General features: G+C 35.5%; 1 protein-coding gene across 1 annotated transcript in view; it reads right to left on the reverse strand.

The window, feature by feature from the left end:
• Positions 1-27,054, reverse strand: part of LOC117316605 (ATP-dependent RNA helicase DDX54-like) — a 32,323-nt gene that overhangs the window by 351 nt on the left and 4,918 nt on the right. Inside the window, exons 5-19 of the mRNA XM_033871272.1 lie at positions 26,675-26,724; positions 26,039-26,080; positions 24,526-24,621; positions 22,568-22,751; positions 21,883-22,014; positions 20,944-21,154; positions 19,341-19,472; positions 16,286-16,377; positions 15,168-15,303; positions 14,482-14,555; positions 9,634-9,822; positions 4,308-4,447; positions 3,656-3,760; positions 2,518-2,625; positions 1,770-1,876 (exon numbers count right to left, since the gene is read on the reverse strand). Of these exons, the coding sequence (XP_033727163.1) occupies positions 1,770-1,876; positions 2,518-2,625; positions 3,656-3,760; positions 4,308-4,447; positions 9,634-9,822; positions 14,482-14,555; positions 15,168-15,303; positions 16,286-16,377; positions 19,341-19,472; positions 20,944-21,154; positions 21,883-22,014; positions 22,568-22,751; positions 24,526-24,621; positions 26,039-26,080; positions 26,675-26,724 (1,798 nt within the window). The remainder of the gene's footprint in view (positions 1-1,769; positions 1,877-2,517; positions 2,626-3,655; positions 3,761-4,307; positions 4,448-9,633; positions 9,823-14,481; positions 14,556-15,167; positions 15,304-16,285; positions 16,378-19,340; positions 19,473-20,943; positions 21,155-21,882; positions 22,015-22,567; positions 22,752-24,525; positions 24,622-26,038; positions 26,081-26,674; positions 26,725-27,054) is intronic.

Here is a 27,054-nt window from a genome sequence, read left to right on the forward strand (position 1 = left end):
CCATAATAGAGGATCTGACATGAGTGTCAATTTAATATGGCATTTATATGACATTAGTGTCAATTTAATATGGCATTTATATGACATGAGTGTCAATTTAATATGGCATTTCTATGACATGAGTGTCAATTCAATATGACAATTATAAAGTCTTCAAATTATTGAACTCATTTAATAAATTCCGTATTACATAGAAACTAAAGTAGGATTCTGTAATTTTTTTCAATTATGAACATCATTTTAGCATTGACTGAAACCTTTGAAAGATTAACCAAATCGCAAATTTACACAATTTTTTAGTGGCCATGCAGGCGCCTTATAGGTCAAAAACTGGTCATCAGTGGTGAATTTAAGGAACCATGGCCACTAAAATAGGCACCACATCGAGTCCTGTATACAGAAGATAACTGTTAGACCTAACTCAATATCAGGTCTAACAGTAAAGATGTAAAGATTTAAAATTTTCTGTGTATGGTAATGAGTGAATTTTACTTACGTTTATAGTCCAGTCAATTTATTATTTCGATGTGACAAAATTGCAACAGAATGTATCTTTGTCGCAAACCAGTAAGAATACATATATGTATAAACAACATGTCAAAAGTTTTAAGAAATATTTTTAGGGGAACTTGGTTAATTTTGCAATACAAAACCAGTCCTGTAGTGCTATTTTGTATGGCGGCTGGGGCTTCCATACATACCAAGTGAGGTAATCGCTACACTAAACTTCGCTCGCGGTATAACTATGACTGTAAACATGATACGTAAACAACAATGAACCGGGGATCATAGCCACGGTCCGACAGGGAAAAACCAAATGGTAAGTGATATATTGTCATTAAAACGTATATTCATGTTATTCAAATGCAAGAAAATGTCCAATTTCTCTGACATTTACAATATTATCAAAATTGTAAAATGCTGTCTGCTTGTGTCAAAATTGGCATTTTAATTTATGAGGTATTATTTGTCAAATTTACTGAAAACATTGTTTAGATATTAGTTTGACTTATTTTAAATGTAACTGTATTACATCTAAATGTTTTCTGTATCCATAGGTGGAGCTGCATCTAAAAATCTACCCTTACCCTCTGGAAAATGATCATTCATAATGTGCTATATGGCTATGTAAGATGCATGCACTTTCAAACAATTTAAAGCTAAAATCTTTCGATATTGTATAATTTTAATGTATTACAGGGGAAAAATTGAAAAAAAAACTGTAAGAAATGTATGTTTAGATAGTAAGAAAATGAACGATTTAGTTAATTCAAGTGAAAATTATTGCAACTTGAAGGTAAGGGGAGATAACCATTAAATTTTGAGGTAATTATCAGTTGAATTACCCGGTAATCAAAAACTTTTCTGAAGTTTAAAATTAGTATCTTGCAAATAATAACATATAACTTTGTAATGTTTCCTATATCAATAGGAGGAACAGTAATAACATGTTTACCCCTACCCCCTTAGACTGGTACTTATGTATCATGTGGTATTGGGTAAGGTTTATCATATTAATTTTGCATTTCCCGTTGAACTAGAGCTTAAAACTTTTGATATGATATACATAAAATGTCATAGAAAAATAAAACTCAGTTGGAAATTCTGTTGCAATTTTGTCAATGTTTGGTGTTTTTTTCAGCTAAATTGACTGGACTATTATTTATATACAGAAGATAACTGTTAGACCTAACTCAATATGAGGTCTAACAGTAAAGATGAAAAGATTTAAAATTTTCTGTGTATGGTATTGAGTGAATTTTACTTACATTTCCTGCCCTTGCCTCGGAGAACCTTGAAGTGTTTATGATCGTTATCATCACTATGATCGCTGTCAGCATCATCAACCTTATTCTTGTTCTGCCATTCCTTATAAGTACGACATGTTAAGGACAAACAATAGACCACTTTGTCACTATAATACACGACAAACAATAGACCACTTTGTCACTATAATACACGACAAACAATAGACCACTTTGTCACTATAATACACGACAAACAATAGACCACTTTGTCACTATAATACACGACAAACAATAGACCACTTTGTCACTATAATACACGACAAACAATAGACCACTTTGTCACTATAATACACTAATGTTTTTTTCATTTTTTTCTGGATATTTAATATTTTTCGCTATTTCTCATGCTCTAGAGACTATTGCCAAACCTGCTCAAATCACATTTTTTTCTTGAAAATTTTCATTTATTCATTTATTTTTAGAGATGCATGTTTGATTTGAAAACAAGACAAGAGGCCTACGGGCCGGAACGGTCACCGGACTAACGGGTAAAAACTTGAGACTCAAAGAGAGTTGTAACTTTTATACTCACACCACTAACAGTGAAATCCCACTAAGAATTTGTTTTCCATAAGTTCTGGTCAGCAGAGGACAACTACTTGTCAGTATAATCAACACCAAAATCATTTAATTCCAATTGCTTCTATATATTTGAAGCTGCAAAAAATTTGAACCCGGGAACAAAGAAACCTTTAGTGTAAAAGGATATGCGTTGGACTTGTAGGAGGCAGGGATCCATGCCCCACTTTCTGTGCGGATCTTCTTTTTCTTAGGGTCGTTGTTGTCATCCTTCACAAACTTTTTCTTCTTTCTATCCCTGAAAAAATCACGTAAATGTTTATTTGATATGGAAAGCATCCTCTCTCATTGATGTATCCGACAAGTCTAAGGGGTATTTTGAATTTTACTAAATCAAAATCCATAGGGATGATATGATTTGGTCGGTTTATAGGGATGATATGATTTGGTCGGTTTATAGGGATGATATGATTTGGTCGGTTTATAGAGTGTTTCAGATTGTAGAGGCTGATTTTATGATAACAATAAAATTATAACATGGCTGTGTTATATACATGTGTGTAGCTAATGTATACACACAAATCATAAAACTTCAATGTTTTATCCGATTGTGAAACAATGTTGATTTGATAATGCAAAATAGGTACAAAAAGTATTCAAAATTTAACACGGCTATTACATTCCTTCAATATCATTATATTTTCAACTGGGACAACATCGACAATTTACCGTTTTAGTTTACAGCATTTGCTTGAATAGAACTTTCAATTTATCTAAATGAGTAGACTCCCTTTCATCTGAATGATTCTTTTTTCAATTTATCTAAATGAGTAGACATCAACTGAACCCCCCCCCCCCCCCCCCCCCTTTTATCGATGAGTTCAGTACACATACATCTCTGTAGTCACGGTCATCTCATTTTCTGATTCGATATCTGACTCCCTGGTTAAGACAGAGTCAAGTTAAGACAGTTGAGTTAAGACAGAGTCGAGTTAAGACAGAGTCGAGTTAAGACAGAGTCGAGTTAAGACAGAGTCAAGTTAAGACAGAGTCAAGTTAAGACAGAGTCGAGTTAAGACAGAGTCGAGTTAAGACAGAGTCGAGTTAAGACAGAGTCAAGTTAAGACAGAGTCAAGTTAAGACAGAGTCAAGTTAAGACTGAGTCCACTGTTATAGTCAAGTTAAGTCCATCCCCATAATTCTTTCCAGACCACCGACGATGCACGACTTAAATACATGCTTGGGCTTAACACTGAGCTTTTCACCTTATAAATACTGTACGTCCTTTGTCTTTACTTGCTATTAAAATTAACGATAGTTGGTCTTACCATCGGACAGAAGTTTTAAGTTTCTTGAGAGCATCGTCATCGTCCCCAGTTATATCAAACTGGACAGCAGCAGTATCTTTATCAAATGTGGAGCCCAGACTGTACCTGTAACAAAGCAAATAACACTGAAAAACTTAATCAAAATCCAGACTAATTACAGGTAAAAGTGTACAGGACTTCATCAAAATCCAGACTAATGAAGGTAAAATTGTACAGGACTTCATCAAAATCCAGACTAATTACAGGTAAAATTGTACAGGACTTCATCAAAATCAAGACTAATGAAGGTAAAATTGTACAGGACTTCATCAAAATCCAGACTAATGAAGGTAAAATTGTACAGGACTTCATCAAAATCCAGACTAATTACAGGTAAAATTGTACAGGACTTCATCAAAATCAAGACTAATGAAGGTGAAATTGTACAGGACTTCATCAAAATCAAGACTAATGAAGGTAAAAGTGTACAGGACTTCATCAAAATCCAGACTAATGAAGGTAAAATTGTATAGGACTTCATCAAAATCCAGACTAATGAAGGTAAAATTGTACAGGACTTCATCAAAATCCAGACTAATCATACAGGACTTTACATGTATCTTAATTCTAACTGGATGTTAGAAGAAATTAACTGTAAACAAAAGTAACTTACCCTCTTTCTGATTGGAAGTCAGCGGGTCGGTAATGGAGATAGTTTTCTTCATCCTTTATTTCCATCAACTTGCGTTTTTTCTGTTTAGGTGTGAAGACTCGCTGACTAGATTTCCCTCCAATTACTTTGCTGAATGCTGACTGTTGTTTTCAAATTTTAGAAAAAACAACAACATGAGAATTGAGAATTAAGTGAACAAGAGGTTCAGAGGGCCTGCATCACTCACATGGTAGTAAATATGGGGTATAGGGAAACACTACATTTCTACAGAAATATTCTGAAAACAGTGCTATATTACTCCTACTGTAAATCACTTGTATTTCGCGAAGTCACCTCATTCAACTTATTCGCGAATACTTGATTAAATAAAATTACAATCTGATATAAGTATATAATTTATCATTCTATTATTACTTTAACGGCGATGTCTGTTCACCAACTAAATATTACGGTAGATTCTTAATCTATGCCACTTATTCTTGTCATTCTTATATAAATATTCGCGGGGGATTTGAATTCACGTTGTACTCTCCTCGCGAATAAACGCGAAAATAAATCCCACACGAAATATAAGTGGTTTACAGTATTTGGAGGGGGGAACGGCAGACCAACCATTTCAACAAAATTGTTCCCATTCACCAAATTATGCTACGGACCTTTCATTCCTATAGAAGAAGAATTTTAACCAATTTGATTTCCACTGTTGAAATCAGTTCAGTGGTTCGTGACTAGCAGTGTTAAGTTGACAGACAATTAACACAATACCTCAGCATTAAAACTGAGAATGTTTTTTGACAAAAATTTTATCAACAAGAGGCCCACAGGCCTTGACGGTTGCCTGAGTTACGTTATATTTCAGTTAATTTAACTGACCCGTTTTGGCCCCACTCATTAGTCCAAGCCCTCAGACCGCTGGGGGTGGGGACCATATAATTCACAATCTTGGTTGACCTTTAGCCATAGAAGCTCCCTACCAAATTTCATTGAATTTGGTATAACGGTTTTGGAGAAAAAGGTCAAAAATCTAAATTGTTTACGAACGGACGACGCACGACGATGGACAAAAGGCGATTAGAATAGGTCACCTGAGACTTCCTAAGGTGACCTAAAATGTAAATCAAATGATACTTCAACATATGGAAAAGTAGCAAAAATTAATGGATTTTTTCAATTTAGCATATCAATGATGTTCGGTTTTGAAAGAGCTAAGATGCAAAGTTTTTACCTATCAACATTGATTTTTCGATGTTGGGTTTTAACCCAGAGTATTTGGCGTATTGAGTAAGAAGATCTAAAGTTTTCTTGAGTGCTTTGTCTGAGCCATCTAATGTGAGACTAGTATCATCTGCATACTGTGATAACTTGAATTCTTTATTACCGACTTTGATGCCTTTTATGTCTTTATCATTTCTTATTAATATGCCAAGTATCTCCACACACATAATAAAAAGATAGGGTGACAGCGGATCGCCTTGTCTACATCCTCTACCAATATTAAACAAGAGGCCCATGGGGCCTGTATCGCTCACCTGGTTGGATTAGACCAAATGTCGAAATAATGTTCATATTCAATTTGTTTTATTTGTAAAACTCTAACAATGCTATATATGGTTATAGTGTGGGAATCCGAACTGCTTTAAAGATTAATGAAGTCCAGACTCTCTAAGGTCTGAAAGACCTCACGAATTGTTTATAGAACATGCATTCATCACTTTATGACTAGTAGCGATTTAAAGGAATTACCTCTATTTCACCTATTGGGCCCCGCCCCTTTGGCCATTCGGGGGTCAGAGTCACCATTTATGCAAAATCTGTTCCCCTGTTTCGGACCAAATTGGGTTCAAATCCATTCATAACTTTATGACAAGTAGCGATTTAAAGGAATTTCCTCTATTTCCCCCACTGGGCCCTGCCCTTTTGGCCCCTTTAGGGTCAGAGTCACCATTTATGCACAATCTGTTCCCCTTCCCCAAGGATGTTTCGGACCAAATTGGGTTCAAATCCATTCATAACTTTATGACAAGTAGCGATTTAAAGGAATTACCTCTATTTCCCCTATTGGGCCCCGCCCCTTTGGTCCCTTTGGGGTCAGAGCCACCATTTATTCAAAATCTGTTCCCCTTCCCCCAAGGATGTTTCTGACCAAAAATTGGGTTCAAATCCATTCATAACTTTATGACTAGTAGAGATTTAGAGGAATTACCTCTATTTCCCATATTTGGCCCCGCCCCTTTGGCCCCTCGGGGGTCAGAATCACCATTTATGCAAAATCTGTTCCCCTTCCCCCAAGGATGTTTCTGACCAAATTTGGTTCAAATCCATTCATAACTTTATGACTAGTAGTGATTTAAAGGAATTACCTCTATTTCCCCTATTGGGCCCTGCCCCTTTGGCCCCTTGGGGGTCAGAGCCACCATTTATGCAAAATCTCTTCCCCTTCCCCCAAGGATGTTTCTGACCAAATTGGGTTCAAATCCATTTGTATCTTTATGACTAGTAGCAATTTAGAGGAATTACCTCTATTTCCCATATTTGGCCCCGCCCCTTTAGCCCCTTTGGGGTCAGAGCCACCATTTATGCAAAATCTGTTCCCCTTCCCCTAAAGATATCTCTGACCAAATTGGGTTCAAATCCATTCATAACTTTATGACAAGTAGTGATTTAAAGGAATTACCTCTATTTCCCCTATTGGGCCCTGCCCCTTTGGCCCCTTGGGGGTCAGAGCCACCATTTATGCAAAATCTCTTCCCCTTCCCCCAAGGATGTTTCTGACCAAATTGGGTTCAAATCCATTTGTATCTTTATGACTAGTAGCAATTTAGAGGAATTACCTCTATTTCCCATATTTGGCCCCGCCCCTTTAGCCCCTTTGGGGTCAGAGCCACCATTTATGCAAAATCTGTTCCCCTTCCCCTAAAGATATCTCTGACCAAATTGGGTTCAAATCCATTCATAACTTTATGACAAGTAGCGATTTAAAGGAATTACCTTTATTTCCCCGATTGGGCCCCGCCCCTTTAGCCCCTTTGGGGTCAGAGCCACCATTTATGCAAAATCTTTTCCCCTTCTCCCAAGGATGTTTCTGACCAAATTGGCTTCAAATCCATTCATAACTTTATGACTAGTAGTGATTTAAAGGAATTACCTTTATTTCCCCTATTGGGGCCCCGCCCCTTTGGCCCCTTGGGGGTCAGAGCCACCATTTATGCAAAATCTCTTCCCCTTCCCCCAAGGATGTTTCTGACCAAATTGGGTTCAAATCCATTCATAACTTTATGACAAGTAGCGATTTAAAGGAATTACCTTTATTTCCCCTATTGGGCCCCGCCCCTGTGGTCCGTTTGGGGTCAGAGCCACCATTTATGCACAATCTTTTCCCCTTCCCCCAAGGATGTTTCTGACCAAATTGGGTTCAAATCCATTCATAACTTTATGACTAGTAGAGATTTAGAGGAATTACCTCTATTTCCCATATTTGGCCCCGCCCCTTTGGCCCCTCGGGGGTCAGAATCACCATTTATGCAAAATCTGTTCCCATTCTGCCAAGGATGTTTCTGGCCAAATTTGGTCAAAATCCAATAAGAACTTTATGACTAGTAGCGATTTGAAGCAAATGTTGACGGACGGACGGACGACGGACGACGCGCCATGGCATAAGCTCACCGGACCTTCGGTCCAGGTGAGCTAAAAATTGAGAGAAAAAACCATGTTGTGTAACAAATAAAGATGCCTTTTGGAATAAAGTATGGATAACATTTTTGAAATAATTACCAAAGTTAAAATATGTTAAAACCTTTGTTATGAAGTTCCATGAAATAGAGTCGAAGGCCTTTTCGAAATCTATTAATAATAATAAACCAGGTATCTCCTTCTCTTCTGCATATTGCATTAAGTCATAAATTTGTCTAACATTTTCACCAATAAATCTACCTTTTAAAAAACCCCTTTGATTTTCATGTATTATACTGTTTAAAACCTCTTTTAATCGATAAGCAACTGCATTAGAGAGTATTTTATAGGAAACATTAAGAAGAGATATTGGTCTCCAATTTTTTAGGAGTTCTCTGGGTTTATTACCCTTAGGTAGTAGAGATACAACACCTTGTTTTTTTGTAAGTGATAACTCGCCTTTTTGAATACCCATAGTTAAGGATTTCGTGATAAAAAACTTGAGATCAATCCAAAAGAACTTATAGAATTCTGATGTATACCCATCTGGGCCGGGACTTTTGCCATTTTTAAGACATTTTACTGAATGAGCTAGTTCTTTCATGGTAATTGGTTGATCTAACTCTGATTTAATTTCATTGTCTATTTTAGGTACTTCATAATCCCCGAGAAGAATATCCAAATCTACTTCTTCTAATTCATTATCTTTACTTGCATATAAATTTACGTAAAAGTTTTTTATTTCGTTCAGCAAATCATCTTGATCGTTTATAATTTAGATGAGAAAATTATCCTTGGGAAAACGGACAACGAAATAAACAACATAAACTTAATTATTGTTTTAGCAAAATTACACATATACAAGCAAAAGTATAAAAATCATCTGCCTGCTCTATTTGTATTCAAAATGGAACTAGAAAAACATTACAAAATTGAACAGTACATTCATAGGAAAAATATGACTGTCCAAAAATTTGAAAAACGATGGGTTGATTTGAAAGCACTTGTAACGTAACAAATCAAAAAAAGAAAAACTTGTTATTGTTACTTTTAGAACTCTATTACTGTTAAAGTATGAGTCTGTGCATGTAAGAAGTCTTTATGTATGTCCTTTTTTTTTTGTATATCTACATGTATAAAAAGTTTTCTTCTGAATTAATATGGCAATATCCTTACCTGAATTATACCACAAATAGCTATAGCAACACAATAAAAATATATATATATATATATATATAAAAGAGCATGTTCTATCAGCCACATTACACAATGAGATAATATGAAATCGTGATGAACACATTCATTTTATACGATTGCACGATTTAATGTATTGGGACGAAACTGCATCTGAGGTATACTTCATGTATTAATAAGCGAATTTTTATTAAGCCAATGAAAAAGTGTAATTGTTGCAATTAAATATACACCAATATTATGTATTGCTACGTGTACGCATATGTATGGAAGAAAATAAAAAATTTCCAACATTGATTTTTCAAGGAGGTAACAGAAAATGCACATAGGCCATTATTATCCAAAAATAATTTGCTTTTTAATTTAAAATCTTAACATCCAACAGTAACATTTGACCTATGCAGGGCTGTTATCAAATGAATGTACACCATAAAAAGGAAGTAATAAATTTCCCATCATGCACCTCTAACTCTGTGTCCTCTGCTGTCTCCTGAGAATGTAGTCTTTCATCTGACAATTTTTGCGACAACTTTTCTTGGAAGGCTGACATTTTCTCTGTCCTGCGCTCTATAACGTTTTGATGCCAGCCTCTCTTTGACTTCATCACAGAAAATGCTTGCGTCTTAGCTGTAGAATTAACTTCGAAAATTGTCTGAAATATATAGTATTCGTACATATTTATTTTATCTATTTTAAAGTATATAACCATTATTCTTTATATTTTGACTTTATGGTGTAGGCCAATACAAGGACATTAATATCATACTGATAAATATGAAGCCCCCATGTAATGTGTAAGTGATCTTTAAGGATATTTTATGTAATATTTGTAATGGTGAAATGATTCACTGATGTAAGGTGAATCATAATGTAGGGTTTTGGATCAATGTAAAACACTACATTTCTTTAGAAGAACTTTTGAATATCTGGCCACAGTGACCTTGAAAATAGCTAAAGGTCGTTTATATGAGGACACTTTATACTACTCTGTACTAGGTACCTGCCGTAAAAATATCAGGCCTCTGGGTTTTCAGGAACTTGAGAAGAACTTACTGAAGTTTTTGAACATATTTGACTCTGTGACCTTCAAAATAGGTCAAGGTCATCTTGAATGTTCTCTTCCCCATGTATCTCCTGGGCAAATATTAGTTCTCTGTTGCTTATAGTTTGTGTGCAAACTGACTGGCATTGTGTCAGTGTCATACGTCAAGGTCATACAACCTCTAAAGGGGACAGCAACAGTCAAGGTCATACAACATCTAAAGGAGACACCAACAGTCAGGGTCATACAACATCTAAAGGAGACACCAACAGCCAAGGTCATACAATGTCTAAAGGAGACACCAACAGTCAAGGTCATACAATGTCTAAAGGACACACCAACAGTCAAGGTTATACGTCTAAAGGAGACACCAACAGTCAGGGTCATACAACGTCTAAAGGAGACACCAACAGTCAAGGTCATACAACGTCTAAAGGAGACACCAACAGTCAAGGTTATACGTCTAAAGGAGACACCAACAGTCAGGGTCATACAACGTCTAAAGGAGACACCAACAGCCAAGGTCATACAATGTCTAAAGGAGACACCAACAGTCAAGGTCATACAATGTCTAAAGGAGACACCAACAGTCAAGGTCATAGTCTAAAGGAGACACCAACAGTCAGGGTCATACAACGTCTAAAGGAGACACCAACAGTCAAGGTCATACAATGTCTAAAGGAGACACCAACAGTCAGGGTCATACAATGTCTAAAGGAGACACCAACAGTCAAGGTCATAGTCTAAAGGAGACACCAACAGTCAAGGTCATACAATGTCTAAAGGAGACACCAACAGTCAGGGTCATACAATGTCTAAAGGAGACACCAACAGTCAGGGTCATACAATGTCTAAAGGAGACACCAACAGTCAAGGTCATACAATGTCTAAAGGAGACACCAACAGTCAAGGTCATACAATGTCTAAAGGAGACACCAACAGTCAGGGTCATACAATGTCTAAAGGAGACACCAACAGTCAAGGTCATACAACGTCTAAAGGAGACACCAACAGTCAAGGTCATACAATGTCTAAAGGAGACACCAACAGTCAGGGTCATACAATGTCTAAAGGAGACACCAACAGTCAAGGTCATACAATGTCTAAAGGAGACACCAACAGCCAAGGTCATACAACGTCTAAAGGAGACACCAACAGTCAAGGTTATACGTCTAAAGGAGACACCAACAGTCAGGGTCATACAATGTCTAAAGGAGACACCAACAGTCAGGGTCATACAATGTCTAAAGGAGACACCAACAGTCAGGGTCATACAACGTCTAAAGGAGACACCAACAGTCAAGGTCATACAACGTCTAAAGGAGACACCAACAGTCAAGGTCATACAATGTCTAAAGGAGACACCAACAGTCAGGGTCATACAATGTCTAAAGGAGACACCAACAGTCAAGGTCATACAACGTCTAAAGGAGACACCAACAGTCAAGGTTATACGTCTAAAGGAGACACCAACAGTCAGGGTCATACAATGTCTAAAGGAGACACCAACAGTCAAGGTCATACAATGTCTAAAGGAGACACCAACAGTCAAGGTCATACAACGTCTAAAGGAGACACCAACAGTCAAGGTTATACGTCTAAAGGAGACACCAACAGTCAGGGTCATACAATGTCTAAAGGAGACACCAACAGTCAGGGTCATACAATGTCTAAAGGAGACACCAACAGTCAAGGTCATACAATGTCTAAAGGAGACACCAACAGTCAAGGTCATACAATGTCTAAAGGAGACACCAACAGTCAAGGTCATACAATGTCTAAAGGAGACACCAACAGTCAAGGTCATACGTCTAAAGGAGACACCAACAGTCAAGGTCATACGTCTAAAGGAGACACCAACAGTCAAGGTCATACAATGTCTAAAGGAGACACCAACAGTCAGGGTCATACAACGTCTAAAGGAGACACCAACAGTCAAGGTCATAGTCTAAAGGAGACACCAACAGTCAAGGTCATACGTCTAAAGGAGACACCAACAGTCAGGGTCATACAACGTCTAAAGGAGACACCAACAGTCAAGGTCATACAACGTCTAAAGGAGACATTAACAGAAAAAATAAGAAAGGAAAGACAAGAAAGCTAGAAAGGAAGCATCTTGGTTGATATGGAGATTAATGTGAAGGTTGATCATGTGTTACAGACAAACAAGACACAATAATGGCCACCAGCTATCTCTGTTAGGTGACATTTAACATAGACACAATAACGGCCACCAGCTGTCTCTTTGAGGGTGACATTTAACATAGACACAATAACGGCCACCAGCTATCTCTGTGAGGGTGACATTTAACATAGACACAATAACGGCCACCAGCTATCTCTGTTAGGGTGACATTTAACATAGACACAATAACGGCCACCAGCTATCTCTGTGAGGGTGACATTTAACATAGACACAATAACGGCCACCAGCTATCTCTGTGAGGGTGACATTTAACATAGACACAATAACGGCCACCAGCTATCTCTGTGAGGGTGACATTTAACATAGACACAATAACGGCCACCAGCTACCTCTGTGAGGGTGACATTTAACATAGACACAATAACGGCCACCAGCTGTCTCTGTGAGGGTGACATTTAACATAGACACAATAACGGCCACCAGCTATCTCTGTTAGGGTGACATTTAACATAGACACAATAACGGCCACCAGCTGTCTCTGTGAGGGTGACATTTAACATAGACACAATAACGGCCACCAGCTGTCTCTGTGAGGGTGACATTTAACATAGACACAATAACGGCCACCAGCTGTCTCTGTGAGGGTGACATTTAACATAGACACAATAACGGCCACCAGCTATCTCTGTGAGGGTGACATTTAACATAGACACAATAACGGCCACCAGCTATCTCTGTTAGGGTGACATTTAACATAGACACAATAACGGCCACCAGCTATCTCTGTGAGGGTGACATTTAACATAGACACAATAACGGCCACCAGCTATCTCTGTGAGGGTGACATTTAACATAGACACAATAACGGCCACCAGCTGTCTCTGTGAGGGTGACATTTAACATAGACACAATAACGGCCACCAGCTACCTCTGTGAGGGTGACATTTAACATAGACACAATAACGGCCACCAGCTGTCTCTGTGAGGGTGACATTTAACATAGACACAATAACGGCCACCAGCTATCTCTGTTAGGGTGACATTTAACATAGACACAATAACGGCCACCAGCTGTCTCTGTGAGGGTGACATTTAACATAGACACAATAACGGCCACCAGCTGTCTCTGTGAGGGTGACATTTAACATAGACACAATAACGGCCACCAGCTGTCTCTGTGAGGGTGACATTTAACATAGACACAATAACGGCCACCAGCTATCTCTGTGAGGGTGACATTTAACATAGACACAATAACGGCCACCAGCTATCTCTGTTAGGGTGACATTTAACATAGACACAATAACGGCCACCAGCTATCTCTGTGAGGGTGACATTTAACATAGACACAATAACGGCCACCAGCTATCTCTGTGAGGGTGACATTTAACATAGACACAATAACGGCCACCAGCTATCTCTGTGAGGGTGACATTTAACATAGACACAATAACGGCCACCAGCTATCTCTGTGAGGGTGACATTTAACATAGACACAATAACGGCCACCAGCTATCTCTGTGAGGGTGACATTTAACATAGACACAATAACGGCCACCAGCTATCTCTGTGAGGGTGACATTTAACATAGACACAATAACGGCCACCAGCTATCTCTGTGAAGGTGACATTTAACATAGACACAATAACGGCCACCAGCTATCTCTGTGAGGGTGACATTTAACATAGACACAATAACGGCCACCAGCTATCTCTGTGAGGGTGACATTTAACATAGACACAATAACGGCCACCAGCTATCTCTGTTAGGGTGACATTTAACATAGACACAATAACGGCCACCAGCTATCTCTGTGAGGGTGACATTTAACATAGACACAATAACGGCCACCAGCTATCTCTGTGAGGGTGACATTTAACATAGACACAATAACGGCCACCAGCTATCTCTGTGAGGGTGACATTTAACATAGACACAATAACGGCCACCAGCTATCTCTGTGAGGGTGACATTTAACATATATCTTAATTCAGATTTCATTTCTTCAATCCTACAAATAAAGAACATGTGGATTGATAAGCTTTCGAACTTATTGGGATAAAATAAACTACAGGATCACATTTAGAGGTCGTGAGTCTCCTGTACCACCTTATATACTTACACTATTGCTTTTGTAGGACTTTAGTGAGTTAAGCAGGTTGATACGCTCCATCTCCGAGTCTTCACTCAGATCACCTGTGTGGCAGAGTTAAATAAATGTTACAAAATTAGATAAAACAATTTTTTACAAAATTAAATAAAACATTAGTATTAATATTAGTACATCTGCCCTATATAGCACACTTTTTAGAGAAGTTTTTTTTTCACTAATGTCTTTATAAAGGTTGTTCATCTCAGATCTGCCAATACAAAAAAAACATCAACCCTGATTTTACATGGAAACTTTTCTTTGAATATATGACTTAATAAGCATACAAATCTTTGTTTTAAATGCAGGTCAGGACTCGGACTGGCGGTACAGTGCCTTTTACATAGTAAAGGTTTCGAGCTGTTACAGATACACACCGAGTATCCATTACAATCAACATTACCAAATATAGGATGAACTCGAGCTGTTACAGATACACACTGAGTATCCATTACAATCAACATTACCAAATATAGGATGAACACGAGCTGTTACAGATACACACTGAGTATCTATTACAATCAACATTACCAAATATAGGATGAACTCGAGCTGTTACAGATACACACTGAGTATCCATTACAATCAACATTACCAAATATAGGATGAACTCGAGCCGTTACAGATACACACTGAGTATCCATTACAATCAACATTACCAAATATAGGATGAACTCCAGGAATTACACCATTACGATTCATTTCTTTGAAACGTTTCAAAGACTCTGATGCTGGAGCTTGACGAGACGTCACATACTTCTTCTGAGCATTCAAACTGACCTGCTTCAGGTTCTCCTGGATTGACAAATTAAATAAAGGTGAGAATACAATTTTTCATTATTTACCAAACTGAACAGCACGCCAAAGTCTTTAAAGCTGGAAATCATTATCTAAATGGTCCCTAATTAGGATATTCACCAAAAAGGCATTGTATTGTTACATTATTACATTATTGTTACATTGTTACATTATTGTTACATTGTTACATTATTGTTACATTGTTACATTATTGTTACATTGTTACTGTTACATTGTTACATTGTTACATTATTGTTAAATGTTACATTATTGTTACATTGTTGTTACATTGTTACTGTTACATTAGTGTTACATTGTTACATTATTGTTACATTGTTACTGTTACATTATTGTTACATTGTTACATCATTACATTGTTACATTATTGTTACATTGTTGTTACATTGTTACATTATTGTTACATTGTTACTGTTACATTAGTGTTACATTGTTACATTATTGTTACATTGTTACTGTTACATTATTGTTACATTGTTATTGTTACATTGTTGTTGTTACATTATTGTTACATTATTGTTACATTGTTGTTGTTACATTATTGTTACATTATTGTTGTTACATTGTCACTGTTACATTATTGTTACATTATTGTTGTTACATTATTGTTGTTACATGATTGTTACATTGTCATTGTTACATTATTGTTACATTGTTACTGTTACATTATTGTTACATTGTTACTGTTACATTATTGTTACATTGTTACATTATTGTTACATTATTGTTACATTGTTACTGTTACATTATTGTTACATTGTTATATCATTATTACATTGTTATTGTTACATTAGTGTTACATGGTCTGACCACAAAGGTTGGTACCCATGAAATAATTTGAAAACACCAAACCACAGTAGAAAGTAGACATGAACATTTTCTGTTACAGAATATTATTGTTATTTTGCAGGAATTTTATTTGGGATTTGATCATGGTGTTGGGTATCACCGGAATACAAACCAAGTCAATAGATTGAGATGTCCAGATTCGAATCTTCTCGCTCATTTCGTCTGCGACCGTTTGAGGTACACTGCCATAAAGGCCATCACCATCTACAAAAACAAATTCTTTTGATATTTACCTATATCATCTATCAATAAAACCTCAAAGTATTCAAAATTTACCTATGTCATCTATCAATAAAATCTACTTTTCACTCAAATAAACCACAATACAGCATGTCTGTCAATGAAGAATTGTTTATATAATAATCTGTTAAATAATGTAAACTGTATTTATAGTGGGACAAGTCTGGTAATAAGCTTACTCATCATTATCTTACAATAACCTACTGTGACATGTCACTAGAGGGACGTAGATTTTGGACATACCATTTCATAACAATAGATGTGAGATATAACAATGGATGTTTGTGTTATGTGAGACAACAATAGATGTTTGTGTTATGTGAGACATAACAATAGATGTTTGTTATTGTGAGACATAACAATAGATGTTTGTGTTATGTGAGACATAACAATAGATGTTTGTGTTATGTGAGACATAACAATAGATGTTTGTGTTATGTGAGACATAACAATAGATGTTTGTGTTATGTGAGACATAACAATAGATGTTTGTGTTATGTGAGACATAACAATAGATGTTTGTATTATGTGAGACATAACAATAGATGTTTGTGTTATGTGAGACATAACAATAGATGTTTGTATTATGTGAGACATAACAATAGATCATTGTGTTGTGTGAGACATAACAATAGATGTTTGTGTTGTGTGAGACATAATAGATGTTTGTGTTATGTGAGATATAACAATAGATCATTGTGTTATGTGAGACATAACAATAGATGTTTGTGTTGTGTGAGACATAACAATAGATGTTTGTGTTGTGTGAGACATAACAATAGATGTTTGTGTTATGTGAGACATAACAATAGATGTTTGTGTTATGTGAGACATAACAATAGATGTTTGTGTTATGTGAGACATAACAATAGATGTTTGTGTTATGCGAGATATAACAATAGATGTTTGTGTTGTGTGAGACATAACAATAGATGTTTGTGTTGTGTGAGACATAACAATAGATGTTTGTTCTATGTGAGACATAACAATAGATGTTTGTGTTGTGTGAGACATAACAATAGATGTTTGTGTTGTGTGAGACATAACAATAGATGTTTGTTATATGTGAGACATAACAATAGATGTTTGTGTTATGTGAGACATAACAATAGATGTTTGTGTTATGTGAGACATAACAATAGATGTTTGTGTTATGTGAGACATAACAATAGATGTTTGTGTTATGTGAGACATAACAATAGATGTTTGTGTTGTGTGAGACCTAACAATAGATGTTTGTGTTATGTGAGACATAACAATAGATGTTTGTGTTGTGTGAGACATAACAATAGATGTTTGTGTTATGTGAGACATAACAATAGATGTTTGTGTTATGTGAGACATAACAATAGATGTTTGTGTTGTGTGAGACATAACAATAGATGTTTGTGTTATGTGAGACATAACAATAGATGTTTGTGTTATGTGAGATATAACAATAGATCATTGTGTTATGTGAGACATAACAATAGATGTTTGTTCTATGTGAGACATAACAATAGATGTTTGTGTTATGTGAGACATAACAATAGATGTTTGTTCTATGTGAGACATAATAGATGTTTGTGTTATGTGAGACATAACAATAGATGTTTGTGTTATGTGAGACATAACAATAGATGTTTGTGTTGTGTGAGACATAACAATAGATGTTTGTGTTATGTGAGACATAACAATAGATGTTTGTATTATGTGAGACATAACAATTGAGGTTTGTGTTATGTGAGACATAACAATAGATGTTTGTGTTGTGTGAGACCTAACAATAGATGTTTGTGTTATGTGAGACATAACAATAGATGTTTGTGTTGTTTGAGACATAACAATATATGTTTGTGTTATGTGAGACAACAATAGATGTTTGTGTTATGTGAGACATAACAATAGATGTTTGTTATTGTGAGACATAACAATAGATGTTTGTATTATGTGAGACATAACAATAGATGTTTGTGTTATGTGAGACATAACAATAGATGTTTGTGTTATGTGAGACATAACAATAGATGTTTGTATTATGTGAGACATAACAATAGATATTTGTGTTATGTGAGACATAACAATATATCATAGTGTTATGTGAGACATAACAATAGATGTTTGTGTTATGTGAGACATAACAATAGATGTTTGTGTTGTGTGAGACATAACAATAGATGTTTGTGTTATGTGAGATATAACAATAGATGTTTGTGTTATGTGAGACATAACAATAGATGTTTGTGTTATGTGAGACATAACAATAGATGTTTGTGTTGTTTGAGACATAACAATAGATGTTTGTGTTATGTGAGACATAACAATAGATGTTTGTGTTATGTGAGACATAACAATAGATGTTTGTGTTGTTTGAGACATAACAATAGATGTTTGTGTTATGTGAGACATAACAATAGATGTTTGTGTTATGTGAGACATAACAATAGATGTTTGTGTTATGTGAGACATAACAATAGATGTTTGTGTTATGTGAGACATAACAATAGATGTTTGTGTTGTGAGACATAACAATAGATCATTGTGTTATGTGAGACATAACAATAGATGTTTGTGTTATGTGAGACATAACAATAGATGTTTGTGTTATGTGAGACATAACAATAGATGTTTGTATTATGTGAGACATAACAATAGATGTTTGTGTTATGTGAGACATAACAATAGATGTTTGTGTTGTGTGAGACATAACAATAGAGGTTTGTGTTGTGTGAGACATAACAATAGATGTTTGTGTTATGTGAGACATAACAATAGATGTTTGTGTTGTGTGAGACATAACAATAGATGTTTGTGTTATGTGAGACATAACAATAGAGGTTTGTGTTATGTGAGACATAACAATAGATGTTTGTGTTATGTGAGAGATATATGACATGCTTTCTAAGAATTGAAAGTTTATTTATGGTACAACATCTGTGAACTCTGACCTTTGCCTGTCTGTGAAGTCACAACTTTAAGTGGCCTTCCGAGGAAAACATGTAGATCTATGAGGTAGGGTACTTCATCCTGAGCCACAAGGGAGAAGGCCGTCCCACTACGGCCAGCTCTCGCCACACGACCTAATTAACACAAATCACACTAATTAACATAAATCACACTAATTAACATAAATCACACTAACACAAATTACACTAATTAACACAAATCACACTAATTAACATAAATCACACTAATTAACACAAATCACACTAATTAACACAAATCACACTAACACAAATTACACTAATTAACACAAATCACACTAATTAACACAAATCACACTAATTAACATAAATCACACTAATTAACACAAATCACACTAATTAACACAAATCACACTAACACAAATTACACTAATTAACACAAATTACACTAATTAACACTAATTAACACAAATTACACTATCAAGGAAGGAAAGATTTGGTTACAGTTTGAACACAAAGAAGAAGCTTTTAAAATATTTGCTGCTTAATCAAATGTTTGAAGCTTATGAATGATTTTTTAGCAGAAATTTTGAAAAAGACAGTAATTATCTTGTTTATACACAACAAAATCTGAATAGAGCTGACATAGGTTTATTGCTATTCTTTACTTTAATGACATAAAACTAAGATACATACAGAGTAAATGTTCTATTAAATAGAACCTCTGGTTTTTGTCATAAGACATTAAGCTTGTCTTTGTTAAGAAAATGTGTTGAGGCTTAGACTTAGATGGTGGTGGGAAAATGTGTTGAGGCTTAGACTTAGATGGTGGTGGGTAAGTCACAATGAACCACAAATATCTGAAGATAACTAAGAATGGTCGATCACATCAACAGTTTCATCCAGACGCTGTCAAATTAGGATAGCCAGCTCTCTCAGACATCCTGATTAGGATAGCCAGCTCTCTCAGACATCCTGATTAGGATAGCCAGCTCTCTCAGACATCCTGATTAGGATAGCCAACTCTCTCAGACATCCTGATTAGGATAGCCAGCTCTCTCAGACATCCTGATTAGGATAGCCAGCTCTCTCAGACATCCTGATTAGGATAGCCAGCTCTCTCAGACATCCTGCATCTATTGGTTCTTGCATATGTTCTAATAACACTATTAATAGTTGGCCCCTTGAGATGGGGGTCCTATGGAAAGTACTGATGACCTATTGAAAAGTTCAAGTGGACAAGCATGTTGATTAACTCTGGCATGTATCTTAATTTTGATAGAAACAAAGAATATCATGCCATGGAAATTTACTCCGTTTGGATACTTCACTGTCCAGAGTGACTCATCTAATTAGAAAGGTAATAATTAATTTACTCCGTTTGGATACTTCACTGTCCAGAGTGACTCATCTAATTAGAAAGGTAATAATTAATTTACTCCGTTTGGATACTTCACTGTCCAGAGTGACTCATCTAATTAGAAAGGTAATAATTAATTTCCTTCTGCGACTTCTGACATCACTTGCTGGGTAGATATTTTAGTTAAATAGCTCATTACTAAAAAAGAAGTTCGAAAATCACTGCACACAAAAATATATCCATGATGATACTTCCGTCTGAACTTACCAACTCTATGTACAAAAAGTTTAGACTTGGCTGGGAAGTTGTAGTTGATGACATTGTCCAACAGAGGAATGTCGATTCCTCGTGCTGCAAGATCTGTCACAATCAGTACCTTCACTTTCTTTAGCTGGAACTTAGCGATGTTGATTTTCCGAGCCGTCTGGTCCAGAGAACTGTAGATATAGGTTGAGCTTATGTCTGCTTTCTCGAGCAGCTGGAGAGGAAAAGAAATGTTTCCATACAGTAGTATAGTAATACAGTAATATTAACTGTATTCATCCTAACAAGAGATCACAGAGGGATCTTGGCACCCACCATTGAAAGATCTTTATTGGTTCTTTGTCAGACTGATCTTCTCTCTACTTTTCCTTCTTTGCTTTTTTTTTTATTTTCCTCTTATTAATCTGATAATATGAACAAGTGGAACCTACATGTAAAGTTTAAGAAACATCCCTCCAGTACTCTTCAAGAAATAACAAACTTCAATTCTCAAAATCCAAGATGGCCACCTGTCGGCCATTTTGTTTTTCTGATCATAAATCTAAATCTAAATGGCACAACTAGGATCAAGGGAAATCTACACATGAAATTTTGGAATATTCCTCAAGTACTTTTCAAGAAATAGCGATAACAAGGATTGTTTAGGACGACAGACGGATGACTGACCGCGGACACAGGGCGATTTCAAAAGCCCCCCATATCAGATGGTGGCCTATTAAATACACCTGACCTGAACACAAAAACACTCATAGTTTATTATTTAAGAAGATGGACAACCTTACAGTCTGTATAAAAGTTTCCTACTTCAATGATTAGGAAATCAAGAGAGTGATGCCTTGATTATCAAAATGTATTGTTCTATACCTCGATGGGATTACACTAATACTGGCACCCGGAGTACTTGTTCCTCTATTATGAGATATTCCGTATGGTGTTGCTTACCAAGTTGAGATATTCTACATGATGTTTTGTTGCAACAAATATCACGCTTTGTCTCCCATCCTCGATCACATTCTTTAGAATATGTAACAACAGTGCCGGTTTGTCGTCTTCTCGGCAGTGAAAAAACGACATCTGAAAATAAAATAATGGCGCACATTGGACAATCCTGGAAAATACTTGTCAGCTTCAAAGAATACAGGAGATCAAATTTTGTTTTTTTCTAATCCAGTTTTCAGTTTTAGTCCCTAAAATCTTTGTAATAACACCCAATACAGGGCTAAGGCCCCATGTAAAGAGTGTATTATGATTAAATGATTGAAATGTTGCAAAAGGGAATTATACCTTTGAAAATTATTTTGACGCTTTGTAAAAAGGGATAATTTTACTTCAGAATTTACATTAGTTTTGTACCTTATTTATCTTTAGAGAAAACGTTTTTAGGTGTGGTGACATTTATCTTAGGAATGGAGAAATTACAGGTAAATCTATTTTCCAAAATATTCTAAAAAAATAACGCTCTAAAATTAGATGGTCTTTAATATGTTAACGTCTTCACCAAAAATAAGAAATATAAGCTAAGGCTTGATTTCAGGGTTTCTAATAATGAAATTTCAACATGAAATTATAACTATTTGATCTGGACGGCTCTATCTATGAGACTTCTTGTTAAACACAATATTCCGACCTCTAACTGGTTACTGAGTTTGCTTTCAACATCAAGTCGTAGAAGTGTAGGGTCGTGGAGGCCAGCCTTGGCAAACTCTACCAGCAGTTTGGGCAGTGTGGCAGAAAAAAGTAGGGTTTGGCGAGACTCGGGCAGTCGGTGGATAATCTCAAGGAGCTGTTCCTGGAATCCCATCTCAAATAACCTGGGTATAAACTTTGTCAATTAAGGTCAAAAGGTCAACATCTTTGAAATCAAAGTAATTCTCAATTAAAAATTTTGCCTAGTGCAGATATTGTATGTGGACACATATGAAATTTGTTAATTTTAAGAATTTTTTTAAAGGCTACCCCCCCCGACCCTTCTGCCTAAAACCCTAATCACTCTTCTACCCAGAACCCTCTTCCTAGATTTGTTAAATGATCGATGACGTGTCCTAGATTTGATAAAAGATCGATGAAGTGTCCTAGATTTGCTAAAAGATCGATGAAGTGTCCTAGATTTGTTAAAAGATCAATGAAATATCCTAAAAAGATTGATGAAATGTCCTAGATTAGATAAAAGATCGATGAAGTGTCCTAGATTTGTTAAAAGATCGATGAAGTAACCTAAAATGATTGATGAAGTGTCCTAGATTAGATAAAAGACCGTTGAGGTGTCCTAGATTTGAAAAAAGATCGATGAAGTGTCTTAGATTTGATAAAAGTCCGATGAATTGTCCTAGATTTGTTAAAAGACCGATGAAGTGTCCTAGATTTGAAAAAAGATCGATGAAGTGTCCTAGATTTTTAAAAGTCCGATGAATTGTCCTAGATTTGTTAAATGACTGATGAAGTGTCCTAGATTTTATAAAAGATCGATGAAGTGTCCTAGATTTGTTAAAAGATCGATGAATTGTCCTAGATTTGTTAAACGATCGATGAAGTGTCCTAGATTTGTTAAAAGATCGATGAAGTGTCCTAGATTTTATAAAAGATCGATGAAGTGTCCTAGATTTGTTAAAAAAAAGATGAATTGTCCTAGATTTGTTAAAAGATCGATGAAGTGTCCTAGATTTGTTAAAAGATCGATGAATTGTCCTAGATTTGTTAAAAGATCGATGAAGTGTCCTAGATTTGTTAAAAGATCGATGAATTGTCCTAGATTTGTTAAAAGATCGATGAAGTGTCCTAGATTTGTTAAAAGATCGATGAATTGTCCTAGATTTGTTAAAAGATTGAAGTGTCCTAGATTTATTAAAAGATCGATGAAGTGTCCTAGATTTGTTAAAAGATCGATGAATTGTCCTAGATTTGTTAAAAGATCGATGAAGTGTCCTAGATTTGTTAAAAGATCGATGAAGTGTCCTAGATTTGTTAAAAGATCGATGAAGTGTCCTAGATTTTATAAAAGATCGATGAAGTGTCCTAGATTTGTTAAAAGATTGATGAATTGTCCTAGATTTGTTAAAATATTGATGACGTGTCCTAGATTTGATAAAAGACCGTTGAGGTGTCCTAGATTTGATAAAAGTCTGTTCTTTTTATAGTAGACTTAACAGTTCTTTATAATCCTTGAGATATAATTGTCAGAACAATGTCTGTATCATTTCTATCTATTGAATTCACTATATCTTCCTTACGTGTGTGCGAGTGTGTATATTTATGCATGTTGCATGACCAGTGTTTATAATGCAATGTATTTTTTATTGTTTTATCTGCATCTATAATCTTAATTTCATTAAATAAAAATAATATAGGTATCAAATATAAAATGTTTGTATTTATTTGCTGCTTTGTCACACCATATTATGGGAAATGAACATACAATAGACAACCGATGAATTCCGAGGACAGCTATGTCATTGTCAATATCCGTACATAGAAACATGGTAAAGTCAAATAATAAGATAAGTCGAATATTTTACTTTGTCCTGTGACTTGGACTTACCTGAGTTTTACTGTACACAGTATCAGAAATGAACCTGAAGAATAATATACCTGTCAGCCTCGTCAAACACAACATATTCCACGTTCATCAGACGTAAATTCATCTCAACCAGCACATGTAGCAGACGTCCAGGTGTGGCAATGATTCTGAAAGTTTATACCAAGTACAGTTAAATACCAATGGAGAACACAATGTATGTTTCATCAACGTGAAGGATTTGTTGTCAAAGGGCAGAATAATTTAAACCACAATGTCACACTTAAATCTATTATTACTGATTGTTCTTATACATACATGTACAGGACAAAGTAATATGTGTGTGAGAGTGGACACATACATGTACAGGACAAAATTATATGTGTGTGAGAGTGGGGGAAGGGCGAGTTATCGCAGCCAAATGGCCTTCGTATATTTAGCATAGATTTTGCTCTTGCAGAAATTTCCGCGTTTACAGTACATTTTTTCACTATTGAATTAGGGAATCTGAAAATTATCCGTCCATCTATGAGTGATACGGTTTATCCAACATGTATAGTCAACTAAGGCAAGTTTTAATTACATGCATGGTCAGCAAAAAATATTTAACTTACATGTATGGTCAGTTAAGACAGGTTTTACTTACATGTATGGTCGTTAAGGCAAGTTTTAATTACATGTATGGTCAGCAAAAAAGATTTAACTTACATGTATGGTCAGCAAAAAAGATTTAACTTACATGTATGGTCGTCTAAGACAGGTTTAACTTACATGTATGGTCGGCTAAGACAGGTTTAACTTACATGTATGGTTGGCTAAGACAGGTTTACTTTCATGTATGGTCAGTTAAGACAGGTTTTACTTACATGTATGGTCAGTTAAGACAGGTTTAACTTACATGTATGGTCAGTTAAGACAGGTTTAACTTACATGTATGGTCAGTTAAGGCAGGTTTTACTTACATGTATGGTCAGATAAGACTGGTTTTACTTACATGTATGGTCAGTTAAGACAGGTTTAACTTACATGTATGGTCAGTTAAGACAGGTTTAACTTACATGTATGGTCGGCTAAGACAGGTTTTACTTACATGTATGATCAGTTAAGACAGGTTTTACTTACATGTATGGTCGGATAAGACAGGTTTTACTTACATGTATGGTCAGTTAAGACAGGTTTAACTTACATGTATGGTCAGTTAAGACAGGTTTAACTTACATGTATGGTCAGTTAAGACAGGTTTTACTTACATGTATGGTCAGTTAAGACAGGTTTAACTTACATGTATGGTCAGTTAAGGCAGATTTAACTTACATGTATGGTCAGTTAAGACAGGTTTAACTTACATGTATGGTCAGTTAAGACAGGTTTAACTTACATGTATGGTCGGCTAAGACAGGTTTTACTTACATGTATGGTCAGTTAAGACAGGTTTATCTTACATGTATGGTCAGTTAAGACAGGTTTAACTAACATGTATGGACAGTTAAGACAGGTTTAACTGACATGTCGGCTAAGACAGGTTTTACTTACATGTCGGCTAAGACAGGTTTTACTTACATGTCGGCTAAGACAGGTTTTACTTACATGTCAGGGTTCCCATGTAGAGAGGAAAACTGATCATCCATTCTAAAATATAAAAAGGAATCCTAAAGTCAAACAGAGTACTTAAGCTTTGATTTAACAAGCAATTTACGAGGAAATGAAAAATGGAAAGATCACTGTACAACTGTAAGTGGAAACACTTAACGTAATGTTTCCTCGTAATGTTTTCGGGGCATAAAATAACATAAATACATGTGATTAAAATGTGTCTTCTATATGAACCCATGTCTTCTATATAAACTTACGTCTTCTATATAAACCTGTGTTTTCTATATAAACCCGTGTCTTCTATATAAACTTACGTCTTCTATATAAACTTACGTCTTCTATATAAACCCATGTCTTCTATATAAACCTATGTCTTCTATATAAACCCGTGTCTTCTATATAAACTTACGTCTTCTATATAAACTTACGTCTTCTATATAAACCCGTGTCTTCTATATAAACTTACGTCTTCTATATAAACCCATGTCTTCTATATAAACCCATGTCTTCTATATAAACCCGTGTCTTCTATATAAACCCGTGTCTATCACATCCAGTTAATAAGTCCCATCCTGTACATGTAGTCAAAGTGTTAAATATGCTATACATATCACACAGTATATAACTTACTTATCACCTCCCAGAATGACAGCTGCCTTCAGACTCGTAAATTTTCCAAGCTAAAATGATAAATACTGAAGTTACTTATAAATCAAATATATCTGTAACAATAGTAAATTACTTATAATAAAAGATATCTGTAACAATAGTAAATTACCTATCATCAAACATATCTGTAACAATAGTAAATTACCTATCATCAAACATATCTGTAACAATAGTAAATTACCTATCATCAAACATATCTGTAACAATAGTAAATTACTTATAATCAAACATATCTGTAACAATAGTAAGTTACTTATAATCAAACATCTCTGTAACAATAGTAAATTACTTATAATAAAAGATACCTGTTACAATAGTAAGTTACTTATAATAAAAGATAC

Source organism: Pecten maximus, chromosome 18, assembly GCF_902652985.1.
Source record: "Pecten maximus chromosome 18, xPecMax1.1, whole genome shotgun sequence".
Classification (NCBI taxonomy): Eukaryota; Metazoa; Mollusca; class Bivalvia; order Pectinida; family Pectinidae; genus Pecten; species Pecten maximus.